The 20207-nt window shown below is 36.9% G+C and overlaps 3 protein-coding genes across 4 annotated transcripts in view; 1 reads left to right on the top strand and 2 right to left on the bottom strand.

Annotated features, from left to right (window-relative positions):
- The window catches only part of LOC134679503 (TLD domain-containing protein 2), a 125770-nt gene extending 119677 nt beyond the window's left edge, over window positions 1-6093 (bottom strand). For both annotated transcript variants that reach the window (XM_063538439.1, XM_063538447.1), the window contains exon 1: window positions 5935-6093. Coding sequence is in view for 1 of the 2 variants with exons in the window: in XM_063538447.1 (XP_063394517.1) it covers window positions 5935-5936 (2 nt within the window). In the remaining variant the exon portion in view is untranslated. The remainder of the gene's footprint in view (window positions 1-5934) is intronic.
- A 1707-nt stretch (window positions 6094-7800) lies between these two features.
- LOC134679174 (ankyrin repeat domain-containing protein 13C) lies at window positions 7801-11350 on the top strand. The gene has a single exon (XM_063538051.1). It carries the CDS (start codon window positions 8142-8144, stop codon window positions 9471-9473), a length of 1332 nt encoding a protein of 443 aa, XP_063394121.1. The 5' UTR covers window positions 7801-8141; the 3' UTR covers window positions 9474-11350.
- Window positions 11351-15201: 3851 nt separating this feature from the next.
- LOC134678986 (coiled-coil domain-containing protein 39) overlaps window positions 15202-20207 on the bottom strand; it is a 31033-nt gene continuing 26027 nt past the window's right edge. Inside the window, exons 21-24 of the mRNA XM_063537752.1 lie at window positions 19378-19421; window positions 18447-18565; window positions 16120-16144; window positions 15202-15346 (exon numbers count right to left, since the gene is read on the bottom strand). Coding sequence (XP_063393822.1) covers window positions 15237-15346; window positions 16120-16144; window positions 18447-18565; window positions 19378-19421 — 298 coding nt within the window. The 3' untranslated portion in view covers window positions 15202-15236. The remainder of the gene's footprint in view (window positions 15347-16119; window positions 16145-18446; window positions 18566-19377; window positions 19422-20207) is intronic.

The following is a 20207-nucleotide window of genomic DNA, read 5'->3' as shown; positions in this document are numbered from 1 at the left end:
TAATGTTTCTTGTCCGCGGGGTTCATTTTATACTGGTCACTAAGTAGAGGCGCAGTAGTCCGTCCCTTTTCGTCAACTTGAAAATGCAATGTGCTATCCCTTTCCCTTTCGACTAGTGATGTGACGATGATGGTTTCGTCAGTTGCGGAAACTTCGTGCTTCGTCATGCATGCCGTATTGTACCATTTTAGACATAATATGTAGGTAATATGTTTTTAGTATCCTCTAGGCCAGCGGAGCCGCATGTTATAAGATGGACCTGATGATGAAAGACGTGCGAGGGAACTCGGTGTTGGTTTGTAATAGACATATGTTGTATGGGTTTTTTAGAATCCTCTAGGTGAGCAGTTAGGTCTCACGTCACGAGATTGACCTGATGATGAACTTCAAAGAAGTGCGAGGGAACTCGGTGTTGGTTTGTAATAGACATATGTTGTATGGGTTTTTTAGAATCCTCTAGGTGAGCAGTTAGGTCTCATGTCACGAGATTGACCTGATGATGAACTTCAAAGAAGTGCGAGGGAACTCGGTGTTGGTTTGTGATAGACATATGTTGTATGGGTTTTTTAGAATCCTCTAGGTGAGCAGTTAGGTCTCATGTCACGAGATTGACCTGATGATGAACTTCAAAGAAGTGCGAGGGAACTCGGTGTTGGTTTGTGATAGACATATGTTGTATGGGTTTTTTAGAATCCTCTAGGTGAGCAGTTAGGTCTCATGTCACGAGATGGACCTGGTGATGAACTTCAAAGAAGTGCGAGAGAACTCGGAGTTGATTTGTAATAGGCATATGTTATTGGTCCATTTGAATATGTTTTCAATACAATCTTCTATGACCTTAATAAAAGGGACAAAAAAAAATTATGATATTTTGGCGACACTTTTATTCTCGTATCGAAAGAGATTGCGATTCTGAGTGGAAATAATATAAAATTTCTAAACTTTAAAATTCAAGTTCTGGGTACTTTAAACAAAAATGCCCTAATATGTTAAGTAAAATTTTCAGGTACTTTGTTAAATTACTTAATGAAATATTAAATTATTCAATATAATTATTAAGTAAGTTTACTCTAAGTATACTAAATTGGTAACAATTTTACCACAATAAATTTCGGTATCACTAATAGCAGTACCCACTAACTGTAATGAACATGTCCCATCCCTACGCTTACACGTATCAGCGCGCCATGTTTGAAACGACCAATCGCAACGCCGTGAGCACCCCTCCCGCACCTCACAGTTTGGTGATTTGCGTCGGGAACAAAATGGCCAATATTAGGTTTCTAGAGGCGGTGTTCTGTGGCCGTACCTAATAAGGATCTGTATACTACAACGCCGCACGTGCACGTCACGCACAAGCAGCCGGTGTGCAGGCCTTTAATGCGTGGATGAATGTTTGAAAAACATTTGATTTCTTACAGTTAGACCTGTAAGAAATCTAAACCTTTTAGCTTCATGTAAAAAGCAGTAGGTTGCCTATTCAAATGAAATTTTGCACATAAACAGATATTTTTTGTCCAAATAAATTATTACCTAAGAGTAAATAAAGATGAGGAGCACGGTTCTAGTACTAGTAGGTACGCGAGGAGACTGTCTTTATCAAGTTTGAGTTAGATCAAGTGGCGCGTATTTAGGTATTTAATTAAATCGTAATGTTAATTACGACCCCTCTGCCACGCATACGGTAGTTTTACTCCATGTTCGAGTCGAAAGTGTCTTTGTGTGACGTCCGTGTCTTTGAACGGACTCATCACGGCACGGGACTTCGCTCGCCTCGTCCCGCGCACCCCCGAATTTTTGGCATCATCGGTTGCATGAAATAATTGCTCTAAACTCGGTCTAGAGAATTCCTAGTCTATGTTCGGACCGCCCTCCTTGTTACGTATTTTTCCATGGAGCTCAGACTTTTATCACTATAGGTACTACGTTTCTTTTTTGCAGTTGATAAAGGAAAAACAATCTTGACGTGTCTTTTTATTATCAAAAAAATTGTAACTATTACTTATGAAACGAAAATAATGTAAATGATCATATATTGTTAAATAATTCTTACATGTCATATTTGCTGTGGTTTATTAAGAAAAAGATTTTATTAAAAAAGACATGTCAAAATTACACTTTTTCTAATTTAAAAAAAAAACGTACTTGTACTTAAATGGATGGAACTCTAGTCATTCACTTTCTTTAAGGTGGTTCGCCTAGGTTACTCAAAACTTAACTCTCGCTAGATGGCACCACTTTTGCAAAATTTCAGATTTTATTTTTTTGTGAAATGGTCTTGGTATTTGTATACTTAAAAGTATGTTTCGCGCACTCTTTAAGTAAATATTGAACTATTAAAATAAACATTTAATACTTCATTGTGCAAAAACCACCTTTTTAATTCGACGGAGTGTTGCTGTCACGCTTTTTCCTACTATTACTCACACATGCAAACAGTGTTTCCGTGATCCTTGTAGTAGACAATTTCACACAACGTAAGTATGTTGCAATAGCGTAACGGTATGTTCGTGGAAATACGTGCAAGAGGATTGGGGTTCAAGACTGGTGCGAGTAGGTAATTTCTTTTTGTTTCTCCTTTGTGTTATCTTACCTTTAAACGAGCAATTATTAGATATATAATTATTTATTTATATATTTGGATGGTATCAGAAACGGCTCTAACGATTTCGATGAAATTTGCTATAAGGGGTTTGATCTCTTAGCTAGGTCTATGAGAAAACGCGCATTTTTGAGTTTTTATGTTTTGTAAGCTTTGGTCGGTCTCCCAGATATTCAATCTCCGCTTGGCAACTAATCCCAGAATTGGCATGCGCACTAGTTTTTACGAAATCGACTGCCCTGACCTTCCAACCCAGAGAGTAAACTTATTTGGATTAGTCCGGTTTCCTCACATTGTTTTCTTTCACCGAAAAATAGGTATCGGTGTATAAATAGGTAGGTATCAAATGCTATTTCGTACAAAAGTTCGAAAAATCATTGGTACAAGCCGGGGTTAGAACCCGCGACCTCCGAATTGCTTTCCGCTAGGCCAGCAGCGCTTCCCCCACATACTCAGTGTTATCAGGTTTTTTAAAAATCAAAAACCGGGCAAGTGCGAGTCGGACTCGCGCACGAAGGGTTCCGTACCATAATGCAAAAAAAACAACAAAAAAAAGCAAAAAGAAAACGGTCACCCATCCAAGTACTGACCCCTCCCGACGTTGCTTAACTTTGGTCAAAAATCACGTTTGTTGTATGGGAGCCCCATTTAGATATTTATTTTATTCTGTTTTTAGTATTTGTTGTTATAGCGGCAACAGAAATACATCATCTGTGAAAATTTCAACTGTCTAAGCACGGTTCGTGAGATACAGCCTGGTGACAGACGGACGGACGGACGGACGGACGGACAGCGAAGTCTTAGTAATAGGGTCCCGTTTTACACTTTGGGTACGGAACCCTAAAAACGATTACTTATGAAAGCAGAAGAATATAAATGATCGTATTAGATTTATAATTGTTACATATTTGCCGTAACTTATTTTTAAAATGTGTTTTTCAATTAAAAGACACGTCAAGATTGTTTACCTTATTTCTAATGCTAAAAAAAACAAACTATAGTAATAATTGTGTTTTTCATTCATAGACAAAATCCATTATTTTTAACCACAGGAAATTTTATACACTTCTTTTTAGGGTTCCGTACCCAAAGGGTAAAACGGGACCCTATTACTAAGACTTCGCTGTCCGTCCGTCCGTCCGTCCGTCTGTCACCAGGCTGTATCTCACTAACCGTAATAGCTAGACAATTGAAATTTTCACAGATGATGTATTTCTGTTGCCGCTATAACAATTAACAAATACTAAAAACAGAATAAAATAAAGATTTGAATGGGGCTCCCATACAACAAACGTGATTTTTGACCAAAGTTAAGCAACGTCGGGAGTGGTCAGTACTTGGATGGGTGACCGTTTTTTTTTGCTTTTTTTTGTTTTTTTTTTTTGCATTATGGCACGGAACCCTTCGTGCGCGAGTCCGACTCGCACTTGCCCGGTTTTTATTGCAGTGAGGAAGTCCTGATTGTAAAAATCAGAGAGATTAGGAAGAGTATAATTTCTAATTATCTTTGTAAAAATAAAAGAATACGTGTAGCCCATACTTAATAATCTATTTATGATAATAAGAAAAATTAAATAAAAATAAAAAAACAATACCAAATTTAGGTGTAACAAAAATACAAAAAGTTATGTTCCAGCATACAATGACTGGGGATCGAACCGGGAATCTTCCGTTTGCAAGCAAAAAAGCGACTGTTTGCATAACACGCCATGATAGTTCTTAGCTAAGCTGACGAACTTCTCGCTTAGGTCAATTAACTACCTGTCAAATATCAGTGTTAACAAAATTGCACTAAACATGACGGCACTCCAAATTCGAGCCGTGGTCAGCCCGGCAACGTCGGAAATGGTATGGCAACGTCGCAAATGTATCTGTACACGACATTTGTGACACATACATACGTAAAATTGATGAAAAGTTAACTATGATTTTTGCATGATTTCTGTATGAAACATTGTTTTCCTGTTAATTTCGCGCAAACGAATATTCGAAAGAAGATAAATGCGGAAATATTTGTGTACTAATAGTGTGTAGTTACTTAATGAGCTTTGATTGAATTTTGTATGAAAAGCGAACCACCTTAAAAAAGTACACAATTAGACACAAAAACCCATACCTGCATTTATCCCGGTTGACCTAATAGGAATTTGTAATAAATTTTATGATGACTATTATTAATTAATGTAGAGTAGTCCTATTATAACAAATATTAATATTGCGATGGTTCGTATATTCTTAAGAACTAGGTAAGGCATGAAATATACCTACTGCACCCTACTCACCACTTATGGTATTTTTAACAGGACTCATTAAAACTAGTCTATTAAAATGAGGGTGATTTAGTAAAACCAAGTTTAAAGAGTAGTATTTGTGCGTTTAAGAGTAGTGTTTGTTTTCACAATACTTAAAATCAAGACAATCTAATAAAATAAACAGTCACAAACTACCGAGTGAGAAATGTATCTTATCTATTCATATCTATGTCCTTTAAATAAACGCAATGCAAACAGGATGTAAATGATCAAATGGAAATCATGTTACATATTAATAATTAAATCCTTCACCATAATGAAACTAGCCCCCTTATTCATAAGCGTCTACTAAAGTTGACAAGCCGCTAATAATTGTTCGTCCCTTTCCATCAAACCAATACATCGGAATGCGACAAATGATTATTATCGGCTTGTAAACTTTAGTAGATATTTATGAAAAAGGGGGTAAATATTTAGAAATACCTAATATTAGTTATTATGATTATTCCACAAGAAAATAACATCAGTCCAATTAAGCATTAAAATTTTAGATCTGTAGTTCTTTATGTACATAGGTAGCTTCATAGAAGCAGCCATAAGTAATCCAAAAACTCTTTGTTGCCATTCTACATATGTATAACAATTAAATGGAAATCTATATTAAAAACAGACCAAAAACCTTCACTCATGGTAAGTAAAAATGCATAAACTATAGTTCGTTTTTTTTAGCATTAGAAAGAACTCCACAGAAGCAAGCGTGCAGTTTTTATCAGGCTCTTTAATTGTTAATAATTATTGAATTATCTAATGTAGCATGGTCAATACATATAATTTACTTCAAATTATTACTGCTAAAAGTGCCGGATTTAGAACCACAAGCTTACTTCTGCGAAGTTCTTTCTAATGCTAAAAAAACGGACTGTAATTTATATCCATCTACCAAAATGTATATGCAATAACTTGCAGTGTGTTACTATGATCAGTGCTTATTACAAACTAAGTCTAAATATGTAAACCTCCACACCACTATTTGCATATTGAACATGCATAAAATATAGTTAACATAATAATAACACTTACATGGTGTTGTCTCTATGAAAGCTGAAGGAGTGCAGGAGTCTTCTTTTTGTAGGTTTCACAGCCAAATCACTTATACCGAAATTAAGTCATTTATAAGTTCTGAATAACACAATAGAAACTACCCTCTAAAATGGTGATCATTCCTAGTTTAAAAAAGAAATTGATTAAATTTATTAAGCTACACAAACACAACTAAAAGTATTTACTTAAGTTTTACATTTGTATTGATATTTGCATCAACAATCAGAACTAGATAACTGTAAATCTGCAGGTATTATCGCTTATAATAAGAATCTTATCTCTTCAAACTAAATCTTTTTGCATATAGGAATGGAATAATAATACGTATATTTTCGAATAATCTTTAAAGGTAAAGACGGCAGAACAGGAGTTTAAAATAAAAAGATAAACAAAGGAAATGCACATGTCTATCTAAAAACTACGTAAATATGGATAAGTACGACGATTATTTACTTCGGCACGTTAACTATCATAAACACACCGATACTTAAGTTACATCTAAATACATATAAATTCAGTAAATAAAAGTGTTTAACAAACTATAATGCGATCGAAATGGAGCACGAATTTGTCTTTAGATATAGAGCACTAACACCTCTGATAATTTAGTCCATAATATTATAGAAAAAATCACAAACTACGTTATTGATACGATGCGCGACAGTTTTTAGACGTCGTATTCCAACAAACAGGAAAAAAGGCGTTTCAGTTCGAGTACGGTATGCGCATCTGTCATGTCAATGGTTTTTTTAACCAAAACAACACTGTCAACGCCATCTTGTGTAATTCTTCAAGTACTTTTTCTGTAAAGGGTGTACCATACACACCCATGAAAATACTTTAAGGTTTTAAGGCCAGTCTAGGCTGAATGATCAAATTGATGAGAGAAAAAATGGCGCCCATCTCATCCAGTGTCTACAGCCACACGTACACTATGCTTTCTAGAATAATCGATGTTTCTATTATATACAAAAGATAATCACAAATTTTAAATTTTAGTTGAGATTTGAGCGCTCTCTATTAAACCCCCGAACTCGAATTAGTGTCCTCATTTCAGAGGTAATATTGGTCATAATCGGCGATCGAAAACGATCGTTTGGAGGCATTTTTTTAACTTGGAGGGTTCAAACATCAGATCACCATCTAAAATTGGTAATTAATTGCAAACCGCCAATTTCATTTCTGTGTAATATTCTACCTTTATACTTTATTTTTATTCGTCATTCAGCTATAGTAATGGAGTTCAGACGTCCACACGGGATGATAAAACGACCGATTTGATCAGAAATGAAATTGGCGAGAATTTCCAATTTAATTACCAATTTTAGATATAGGGAGATATTGGAACCCTAAAAGTCAAAAAAATGCCTCCAAATGAAACTACTAGCGTAACAAATCGCCTACTTCTACGAAATTATGTTATGACGTTTAAATAACACTTGCGCAGTCTATGCTATCAAAATCGCTGCCAACTTATCTTGGTCTAACTCTATCTCTATCACTCTGATTCAATAAGCTATTGCTAAAACAGGTGGAGATATCTTCGAACTTCGATGTTCGAACTGACCGAACGCCCTTCTGGGCGGCTACCGCGAAAACCGAAATTCGCAAATTGCGGGGATCTTTCTCATTTACTCAAATGAAGGCGTAATTAGAGTGACAGAGAAAAATCCCCGTAATTGACGATTTTCGGTATTGGCGGTAGCCCTACTGATGCGTCTGTAGATGGTCTGTAGAGTGCTAGTACGCTAGTACGAAATGTATGCTTTTTATATGTAACCTATATTCAAAAAATTGGTTCGGTACACGGACGACAGCTTACGATTGACAATTTGTCATGTACCTATCATCGTACTTTAGTTCATCTTTAGCTGTTACGGCATTTTCATAATTTTCATAAAGAAAAGTTTAAACGTTTTAGTTTCAGAATCAACAAAATTTAACAGTGCTTCTAAATTAATGTGAATAACTGACAGTTTCACTGACAGATGCTGTGCTTTTGGGTTTCAGTCGTTTGTAATGTAATGTAATTTGTCCGTATCAACTAAAAACGATTATGATGTTCGTACTTGGTGTATTTTCCGCTAAAACTAATCTAATCTAATCTCAGTGTAAAATTACTCGCAATAGCGCCTCATTACGATGAATACTTTTAAAGGAGTGATGATTTAGGTGTGGTGACCGAAATGTCTAATTCAAAGTGTAGCGAGGAGGATGAGGCGTTTCCTTTGCACGAGTGCGTGTTCAGGGGGGACGTGCGAAAGCTGTCATCTTTGCTACGGCTGGAGGACGTGGCACGCAAGGACAAGCACGGCAACTCGGCGCTACACCTGGCGGTGATGCTGGGAAGGCGCGAGTGTGTGCAGCTGCTGCTGGCGCACGGCGCACCCGTCAAGCTCAAAAACCTCGCGGGCTGGTCGCCGCTCGCCGAGGCTATCAGTTATGGGGATCGTCAGACCATATCCTCTCTAGTACGCAAACTCAAGCAGCAGGCCCGCGAACAAATGGAACGAAGAAGACCTGACCTCATTAGGGCTCTCGCCCAAATACAAGATTTCTACATGGAACTAAAGTGGGATTTCCACTCATGGGTCCCTCTCGTCTCTAGAATTCTACCATCTGATGTTTGTAAAATTTATAAATCTGGTTCAGGAATTAGATTAGACACAACACTAGTTGATTTTACAGATATGAAATGGGAGAGAGGAGACATATCATTTATATTTCAAGGAGAGAAGCAACCTAGTGAATCACTCACTGTACTGGACAACAAAGCCAAGGTGTATCAGAGAGTGCGCTATGAGGAGACAGAGAATGAAATAGAAGATGAAGTAGACATACTGATGTCAAGTGATATTTTGGCAGCTCAAATGTCTACTAAAGGTATAGCGTTTTTGAGAGCACAATCAGGCTGGATATTTCGTGAAGACCGAAAAGAGACTGTTGCCGGACTTTACAGAAGTGATATTTATACTATTTCTGGCCTTGTCTTGGAATCACGTAAAAGACGCGAACACTTGTCCACAGATGATCTGCAAAAGAATAAAGCTATAATTGAGAGTCTAACAAAAGGTAATACACAGAATTTAGATACTAACGGAGAACCAACAAGGCGAGCATCATTAAACCCACCGCCAGAGAGTGGAGTGGACTGGGAAACCTATATTGCTGCACCTCCAGGACAATACCCCAGTCTAGGCAGAGAACTAGTTTATAAAGAGTCATCCAGAAACTTTAGAGCTACCATTGCTATGAGTGATGACTTTCCTCTAAGTGTTGATATGTTACTGAATGTATTAGAAGTAATTGCACCATTTAAACATTTTGCTAAATTGCGTCAGTTTGTTGCAATGAAGTTGCCTAATGGATTCCCGGTTAAAATTGATATACCAATTTTACCTACAGTTACTGCAAAAATAACTTTTCAAAAATTTGAGTTCCAAAATGATATACCCAACGACATGTTCATTATACCAGATGATTACATAGAAGACCCCATGAGGTTTCCTGATTTATGACGCTTTGATATTTTAACATTGTTTGAAGTTAGCGAAAAGCCTGTTTGGCGGCGAGAGGCAAAACATGGGCATGTCTTGAGAATGGTAAGAAGCTCATGCTGCAAGGCTTCTGCGCAACGGCTCATCACTATAGAATTCCCAATGTTGTTCAGCCTAGGTAGCTCATATTCTAGCCACTGTGTTCTATTTGTAGAGTAACTGTTTTTAAAAACTGGAGTCCAAGGGGAACCCTAAAATATCCACTGTTCTCATGCAAAATGTTGCAACTCACCTAGATTCAAGTGTAGTTCCACCTTGTGTGTGTTACTTACATTATCTTTTAGTTTATTTGGTACCTATACATACAGTGAAGTAAATAAAAATATGGGAGCACTCAGTTACTTAAATATATGTTATTATAATTAAGTAGCTATAGCTATTAATAAAAGGAAAAATTAATGCAACCCTTATAGTATTTCTTGCTACCCACACCAAGGTGTCATGAAGAGCTTTCTTGGTAGTCCATCTATTTAGGTGTCAGCAGGTCAGTATTTTAGGGTGAAGGCCAATTTATTGTAATGTAGCCAGCCATTTACCAATATGTTTTGCAGTTTAGAACTTAAATTCGGCACTATAGCTGACACATGAGAGCTAGTTAAATGGATAATTCTGATTACTGGAAGTTAGAGCAAATCTGCATATATTTTGATGTTTTTTTAAGTATGTCGTATATAATAATACACTATACTAAAATAATATTATAAAAATCAGATTATTTTACGGTTTTTAGCTATTTATAAAGAGAAGGCACTCCTGTTTTAGTAGGTGTCCCGAACCATTGAAATACCGGATTACGGAGATTTAACTGTATTACTAATTGGTACATGATTTGCTCATTAAAATATCTAATCATGTGGCAGTATACCATTAATTGGCCCCCTCACCTTAAAGTGCTATCACTGAAGATTGTGCATATGAATGGAGTATAATTTACCTTGACGTTTCATATAATACCAATACCAATAATCTATGATGAATTTGTGCCCGCTGATAGTCTGCCAGCTGAGACTTGGTACTCGGTTGGAACTACCTGACTACACATATACATGAAACTACCTAAGATCCATATTTTTACTACTTCTACTGAACTTTTGTATACAACTTCACTAGGAATGAGTTATTTTAAAGTAGTTTTTGTTTAAAAAGTAGAGGTAATTGAAAAACATTGTGGATGTAATGACATTATTAGGGGAATGAAGTAACAGGTAGATAATAAACAAAACAGCCTTATTCCAAAACCTCATTGTTAGTCTTAATTAGACTGAACTTTACGTTTAAGGGGATATACCAACTAATTATTGTATTTGTAGATTCAAATTTAGAAAAATATAGATTATGATTACAATAAGTGTAAAGATAAAATAATTGGGCACTACAGGTAGATTCACAAGTCCTTTTGGGTTTTTATTATGTTATTGTTTATGTTGCTTTTTTTATAATTATTTAAAAGAAACTTGGGTTTCTTATAAATTTTCTATACATTTGTACCTTTATAGAGCTTAATATAAACACCTGCAACTTACTGATTATTTTCGTTATGTAGGTACTGCTGAATACTTAATCTGGCTTTCTAAAATTCTAAAACTCCAATAGAAATTTGGATAGAATGGTCAGTCAGAAAGCCACAATATATGTTATTGCTTGCCAAGAGTTAGTAAATTAAGATGTAGGCAATGAATTAGTTTTGAAATGTAAATGTGGTTCCTTAGTTATTTATTACCTCAAATAGTTATGGCCTATGCATCATTTGTACCATTTATACTGATTACTTTACTTCATACATCATCGTCAAAACCCCGTTTGTTAATTATATTATTATAACAAGTTTTTAAAAGTGAGCTGTGTACTTATTTCAAACAGTGAACGCATATATTTAGTATGGAAACCGCCTTTAGGAACATTACCGTTCAAATTCTCGGGCCCAATTAGCACACATACACAATTACGCCTACATTCAAATAAGACGACGCGCTTACAGAGCCTGTAATCAAAGCTGGTAAACGAAATAATAGTCGTCTTTATTATACTAATGGTACATAGCTAAGCGTAGATGAAATGCATATAATGTCAATAACTACCAATCAGCGACATTAATCCGCTAATAACCTTCTTGCTGTACGTACTGGCCGCTGAGAGTTCGCGGTTCATATTTGATTAGAATATGACTTGGACAGGGATAGGTTTATGCCATACATTGAAGAACCAGTCAAATAATTCACGTATAATAATTTAATGCAGATTAAAAGATAACTAGTTAAAATGTTGTTATGAAATGACAGACTAACTCAACATAAGTAAATATATCATTGTTGTATAAATGTATTCCGCTATAATAAGTATTTTGTATATTTTAGTATCAATTTGTATGGCAGTGCGAAGTTACGTTCAAGTATAGTCTGTCCGTTTTTCTAAGATAAAGTAAGTAAATGTATGGCGAACTTGATCTTAGAAATCGGACTGGCTATACAGTCTGCAAAATTTACATGGGTACACGAATCGGGTCAAAAATATTTAAACAGGCGGAGTCACAATAAATCCCCACTTCCAGTTCCAATGGAAATATTTTATATGTATATAGCCGGTCAAGCAAGTTTGTCATTAGAAAGAAAGGTGCAAAATTAAAATTTTGTATGGGACCACAGCCATTCGCGCGCTTACTTTTTCAAATTTGCCGCTCTTTTCTACTGACGGAAATAGCTTGAGAGAGAACCTACATATATGTGACAGTAAACGTAGAGGGTGGATTCAAATGATCAACATTTTCAGATAATGTGTGTATTTGTTAAATTAATCCAGTGAAAGCGCGATAGAAAAAAATGTATCTACATATAGGAGACCGGGTATGATTATCTCACGGGTATATCTCGTGAATAGAACATATTCTAGATATCTTGACAGGCATCCACTCAATTTCATGTCTCTCTAATTGGACAGCTTTTTCCATAGTTCTCTGCGAATAGCATCTTGTGCGAATCTGAATGGAAAGTAATGTAAAATGACAATACCAAATTTGATTATTAATTTGAAATAACTAGGTAGTTTTTTTATAGCTCCATCTCATGAAATAAAAAAGGAAAAACAAATCTGTAAGAAGGAATTTATTACTATATTTATAATTATATAGAAAATACCGAAACTAAACACAAGTTAATAAAATCGTCTACTTTATTTGGCATAACACCATCCCTATTATCCTCGCAATTTAAAAAGTCGTATGTTGTTATGAAAGTCGTATGCAGTTGTTACGTTTTAGCCTAGCACGGTAGTATTGAAAATAAATCGTCATGTTTATTCCAAATTTTACTGAAGTTATCTGTTTACTACAAGTGAAAAGTGATTCCACTGTCCTTAGTATGAACTAAAATAACTTCTGCACCACTTCACGACACATGAAGACATTTTTAATTACAAAAAAACGTTGTTTTTATAAATCAATTTAGCCATCCGTCACTGACTGTCATCTCGGTCGAACTGAAGTTGCGAATCGAACAGTTTGTAAGCACCGCCTACAATCGAATAGTTTACGTTGGGTCATAACTGAGCGGACAGAATACTTCCATGTATATCAGTTCGCTGCAACCACCCTCATCTGGTACCATTGAAAGCCACCGACGATTGTGACAAATGTAGAATGAGTGACGAAAGCAGAATAGGACTAATTTAAGAACTTGACGAAAAACGAATGGGACGACCCAAGACATACCCCTCATCTCATGGTGATGCAAATTTACTTTGTCTAATGCAGCTTATCATGTCATAGTGTGTAATCTATACCTAAATGTTATTTATATTATATTTATAGAATTCCTCTTGTATTATTTTACTTCTTATAATAACAATATGTCCTCGATGCTGATAAAAAGTTGTATGTGCAACTCGAGACCAAAGTTAAATGCACCTCGTACATTTTCAATCTCTAGCTGGGATAAAATTATAAATTGGAGTTACGACCGTGCCAAATATTAAATAGGATAATGACTTGAATTTTGACAACCCTAAGTAGCCGAAAGGGATAGTGCAATCCATTAGAAAGGGACAGCAAGATTCGCCCCTGAATCGCTGTCAAACTTATTTGTGCACATTCAGTGAAACCTGGTAAATTGGGATCTGGATAATTGGAAAACCTCAATAATTGCAACCCAAGGTCCGGTCCGGTCCCACGGCACCAAAATGCATCTATAATAAAAATTACGGAAGATTTTAGAGTTTTTCGTAATTTGGCCTCTCAAGTAATTAAACACCCACACGTATTTGGCGGAATCCTCCACTTTTGTCTTAGAAATTTTCGAGCATTTCTGGATCATTAACAGTCACTAATCCCTTATTTATTACCTAATTACTAAACTACTACGTAGTTACAATATTAAATAGATATCTATGCATAATTGCAGCTTAATCGGAACCCTCAAATGGGTCGCCTTTTAAAACTTGTGTGCGATATCAAATCGTACACGGAGACAAGAAAGGTAGAGTTTATTATCCCATGTTACCTTGGCCCACTGACTTAAGTTGTTCCGACTTTCTAGGTCACACCGTTAATAATCGAGGGTAGCAATCGATTGTCTTGTCGGGGTGGTATTTGGATGTAGGTACAAGTAGGCTGGAACCATGGACAGAAATGCTTGACCTTAATTAGCCCGAGGGCCTACCGCGAACCACATTCGACGTGTTGCCTCTCTGTCGTACTTTTAAATTAGTACGTAAGTATGACAGAGAGGCAACACGTCGAACGTTGTTCGCGGTAGGCCCTCTACTTACGTAACAACAACTGCGATTGACAATTATTGTATTCCTTTGCCGATGATAAATAAAGCAGCGCTGAGAGAAATCTGTTGTTCTGTTATATTATTGCTCAATACTAATCAATTAAACATTTCGCAGTAAACGTATTATAGAGACGAAAATAGATACATTTGTTTGTGAATGTTAAGATATCATATTATAATTATAGCGGGGCCAAAAATATGTTCGCAAAGAATTTTGGGTTATTTCCACTAGTTATTTTACCTCTGGGATTTTTTCCCACCGAAATAAAATTGCTAGTTGTTTAGGCTGCGATTCCACCAGCGATGAGCGAGGATGAGTACAGATGTAGTGCATAGGGTGACTACAATAGTTATTGGCCGCTCTTAACTATAAGGTTTCAATAGGCTTGTTTCTTTATTATTTGTTAGAAAAGGCCATAGGCATATGTAATGTAGTGGCCGATAACTATAGCAGTCACCCTATTTTCCATCGTGTATATTCACAGAAACTTACGAACGTGTCTTACCATTTCAGTCAGTCTCGGTACAAAAAGTACTGACATTTACTGAACTAGCATGACAAATACGAATGTTTCCGAAAAACAATGCAAAACCATTATGAACTACTTGTCTGTGTGCAATACATCTGTATCGAGGGATGCGTTTGTTAAGACCACTACACGCTGAGCGAAAACAACAAATAAAGTGATTCAGTTGGTTTTAAAAACACACATCCCTCGTTACGCTTCCTAACTAACCCGGGGTTAACCCAGTGTCAAATTTGTACTGGTAACCATGGTAACTCCAATTTTACCGGTTACCACCGCGCCGGCGCGGCGCCCACCTCTATCTACGACACACCCTTAATATAATTTGTCATTATGAAATGAAACAAAAACTAACCATAATGCACTCTACTTTAATTGGCAAATTTAATAAACAATAAGTATGTATAAACGTAGTAGAAAAGCTATATAATTTATCGTGATGTGGATGTCTTGCCAAGTCGGCCGGCGGCTGAGGGAGCGCAAGACACCAACTGGTCCAGGCCCAGCGTGACGACGCGGAGAGACACTGACGACCGCAACGCTACAGAACAATAATTCCAAATTAAAAAATCTCACTACAAATTTTCTGACTTATCCTAACCGTAAGTACCTATCTACGGACAAAGACAAAAACGCACTAAAATAACGGTCCATACGTTCCGAGCTACGATGCCACAGATACGCATGTTCATGCGTCGGAGGACTAAAATTAGCCGCTTTTTAAATGCCTAACTTCGATATTCTTTATATAGGGACCGTGCGCGTTGGAGGGTTTGCCATCTTGTGGCCCGAATAGGAAACATATGTGCACATGTAGGTACCTACATTGTCAAAGCGAGTGCTACCATCCTACCGTTCTCGTATGTACATTTCCTTGCGCATAGTAGGTTCTGCCATCTTGTGGGCTACATCAGAAGCATAAACGTCACATTTACGCCTCGCGCCAAAAATCTGACGGCTCCTATACTGCCTTCTATATAAGGTACTTGTAGATATCCAGTGAAGTAATAGACGGATTGAATTCTAAGCATATCATCATCATCATCTCAGTCTATATACGTCCCACTGCTGGGCACAGGCCTCCTCTCGAGCGCGAGAGGGCTAACGTATACCTTAACAAAAATAAAAAAAATATTTAAATACCAAATGAATCATTAGTTGTCTCGAAGGAAACCCGGTTGTTTAGTTATCTGACCCCGGTTATCGGTTAATTAATATGGTGACGCCAAACAATCTGGCATTCTGCTCCGCGTGTGCCCAAGAGGAGAGTCTTAATGACTTTACGATTATCATTATTAATAAAGCAACTGTTACCTGATACTGGAAGGTCTTCGACCATCTGCGATCAACCGAAAATTGAAATTATATTATATCAAGTTAATTATATTAAAATTGTAACAACATTAGCACATTTCCTATAAAAGTATGTTAAAATAGATAGGCCAGTCATCTTAAGCCTAAAAAGGGGGTCAACCTCGGAATGAGAGATAATAAGCTGGAAACTCGTATACACCTTCGTTATGACGTGTTAAAAGTCCTCTTAAAAGTCGATGCATAAAAATCGGTTTTTCGCGTTTCGTTTTTTACATGTAGGTAAGAATTGTAGAGCATAAAATTTGCGACAAGTTAGATATCAAACATTTTTTCATGCCATTAGCCGTTTTCAAGATATACGGCATAGAAGGCGCAGCGGCAGGCCAAACTCACTATGATGAGGTCAATCGTGAATATCGGTGAATACTTAATACCTTCTACAAAGTTATTTAATTATCCTTTATTGATCATATCCAGATTTTAAAAGTTGTCTGTCCTGTAGAAAATATAAAATTAGGACAAATTGTTATTGTAAGTAGTAAGTACCTGCGAAGATATTGGTTTGCCTTTTAGTTCCAGAGAAAATCCAACATTATTCCCATACGCTCCGGATCCAAATTTTTCGAATAAATATTATAATAAATATTTTTTTCGACCAAACATTTATATTCAAAGCTTAATAAACCTGTAGAGCTGTTAAATCTTCCACCGATAACTATAGCAGCCCATCAGCGTATAAACCGTACATATTACCATGTACAAACATGGTTAGGGAATGACTTAGAACCCCAAGAATGGGATTGGATGCTTCAAAACGAATTCATGGAGCCAATAACAACAAAATTAGCACCAGCTCCAGATGAGCTACTAAATACCATATTTTGCAATTGTAAAAAGGACTGTGGGCCACACTGTTGGTGCAGAAAATCGGGGTTGAAATGATCTTTAGCTTGTGGCCAGTGCAATGGCAAACAGGCTTGTGTATTAATGCGGCTTCATTGCAAAGCGATCCCGATGAAGAAAGTGCATTTGACCCAGATTTGACAATAGATGATAAATTGATAAAGATGACGTTGAAAATTAAAATAATTGATCCTCAAACGGTAGGGATTTTGATCTTTGTTTCACGGTGATCGACTACTCTTCTAGACGATTGTAACAAATAAACTCAATGGGATAGAGTCATTTTATCACAGAGTTCCTATGGTCATCTAAGGTCAACATCAATAGATCAGCTTAATCGATTTGAGTTGAATTTTGTAGCCAAGTTTCATAGTTAGGTACATACGAACATCGGGAGTTAAATACAAGCTTGTGGAACCACTTTCGTGTATGACATACGCATTACTTAAAATCTACCTCTTTCCTGTAGAAATACCTAAAGGCTATAAAGCATAATTTTCTGATTAAACCTGTGTAAAGGGGTACCCTTTTTATATTAAACTATGTAATAAAATCATTACAATATGCACACAAGCTGTTAACTAATGTCCACAGGAGGGGCAACTTTTGTTTCAAAATCTATTTATGACCAACAAGTGTTATTTTAACGATTATAAAACTTTAAATTTATTATTCACAGAGTTTACCTGCTAACCTTGCGTCATAGTGCGTTTGGCGGGCCGCTGCGCCTTCTATGCCGTATATCTTGAAAGCGGCTAATCGCATGAAAAAATGTTTGATACCTAATTTGTCGCAAATTATATGCTCTACAATTCTTACCTACATGTAAAAAACATCGGAGCCATAGAAATTTTGATATCCGCGAAAAACCGATTTTTGTGACATTTGACCTTGAATAACTTCTGACGCGCACACGATCTATGCGTCGACTTTTAAGAGGACCTTTAACACATCATAACGAAGGTGTATACGAGTTTCTAGCTTATTATCTCTCATTCCGAGGTGAAACCCTTAATTTAACTGGGCCATAGAGCCAATCAATACCCGACATTTCTCAGAGGAATGTCATCAAAGGCAACTTTATAGGCCAGTCAAAATCTTAGTCGAGCGTGTACGACAATAAACGCCAACTGCCATACATTTGATAAAACAATGTATTGCGGTCGGCCACACTCGGAGGGTCCGTTTCGTGGCAGAGGCGCCAGGCTGATAGGACAGGCGTGGGTCACTCCGTGGGTACTAATACAAGCGGCCCACACCAATTTTGGTGTCTAGCCATAGTAGCTGCCGCGCACTGCTACGGAACGGACGCCTGCTCGCGCTTACGCCACCTGGCGGTCAGTCGTAATAGACGCGTTTTGTTAGAGAGTGAACCTTCTGTACCTAGTACTATTATTTATTCTGTGGTTAGGAGTGGAACTTACGGTGGGCTCCTTAATCTTGGTGGCGAGGCTCTTACGGAACGCAGTCAGCCGCTTTGTGGTGCCGCTCGTAATACTCATCCCGCTCCGCATTGAAGACATCGACGAAGAAAACACTGACTCTGGAGACAACATTCATTTTGTTAGGTTTTGGTTTGAATGTCCCAGAAAAAATGCTATCTTCCTATAACAATGTGCCGCTGTCAGGCGTGGCTCACTCTACGTTTTTGTCGCTTTGCTACAGGTAGCTAAAAGTACATCCGTTCCATCCCAATTTTGTGGGAAAGCCATAAGCCGCGCGTGGCGCTCTCGCCACCTAGCGGCCATATCGGTGCTGATCGTAACAGACGCGTTTTGTTAGAGAGTGAGTCTTCTGTACCTAGTACTATTATTTAATCTGTGCCGCTGCAGAGAACGCACTGCGCAACAGGAAACAAGGTTTTACTGGTGACAACTAGGAGGATTAAAAAGACTAGGGTAATTCGCCAGTAACTAGCCACTTTTAGTAACTGGCCGGCCTAAGCTAAAAATGAATTCTTTTCATTTTAGTATAAGAGTTCAATAACTGGCCATCTTATACTAAAATGAATTCTATCCATATATGAATAGAATTCATAATTGTTTTGGGGTGGCCAGTTACTTAAAGTGGTCAGTTACTGGCGAATTACCCTATATGGTGGTAGTCCGCTGTTGAGCAAGTAACCAATGAATGTAGTTTGCACAAGATCGAGAATAATAGGGTAATGTTATTATAAAGAGCCCCATACCCGCCTACTCAGCTATACGGATATAAGAGCGAAAAAATATAAAGTATAGACTACACTTTCCCCAATATTTGCAGGACACAACCATTTTCAAAATATTGGAAATATTCAATACATAACTAATTTATGACGATATAGTACATATAAATTGAAAGCATTATGTCCATTACCTTCATCGTCACCGGGTAATCCAATACGCGAATCTGCTTGCAAACTGTAACAATACAAAAACCACTTGACAAGGTCTGTAATCATTGGATTGGGTGCAAGACCGATGATGATTGATGAACCAATAATTTATTCGTCAATAAAATAATAATGGTTATGTAACAAAAACACAAAGATTAACAGCAACCTTTTAACCATTTGACAATCCTTTCTAGTCATTCGATTTGGAACCGTAATTCTTATAGTAGAGATGCGTTTTTGTTTTAAGTATGATGGCAAGTATGTTGCCGCTACGGACTAAAGGGTAAAATCAAAGTTTACATCAACTAGGGAAAACACCAACTCATCAACCGCTATGCGAAATGCAATCTTTAAAAGGTTTGGGCCTTTGACTAACCCAAGCCCGCGGTACAGCTTGGCAAAAAAGAGTAGAAATTAAAAAGTGGCAACCAGAGATGGGCATTAATCGATTAACTTTTTAATCGACTAATCAATCGATTAAAAAAGTTAATCGTCAAAATTAATCGGCGATTAATTTAGTCGACCTAACATACGATTGAAATTGAATTAATCTTAATATTAATCGATTAAATTTCTCGATTAACTCTCGATTGAAAGTAGACAGGACACTGGTGGTCATTTTTGTATGTAACTAAAAATCAAAACTTCTTGCGTACACATTAAAAACCATTCCGGTGTTATAAATGTGCTTCAATAGTATAGGATGGTTACATTGGTTACTATAATAATGCGGATAACTTAGCGCGGCATCTCTAGGTAAGGGTTTAGGGCTTGTAGCGCAGGTATAAAAATTAGAAAGAGAACGACGTAT

The sequence above is a fragment of the Cydia fagiglandana genome, chromosome Z (assembly GCF_963556715.1).
Source record: "Cydia fagiglandana chromosome Z, ilCydFagi1.1, whole genome shotgun sequence".
NCBI classification, from domain to species: domain Eukaryota; kingdom Metazoa; phylum Arthropoda; class Insecta; order Lepidoptera; family Tortricidae; genus Cydia; species Cydia fagiglandana.
This window is presented reverse-complemented; position numbering and strand designations above follow the sequence as displayed.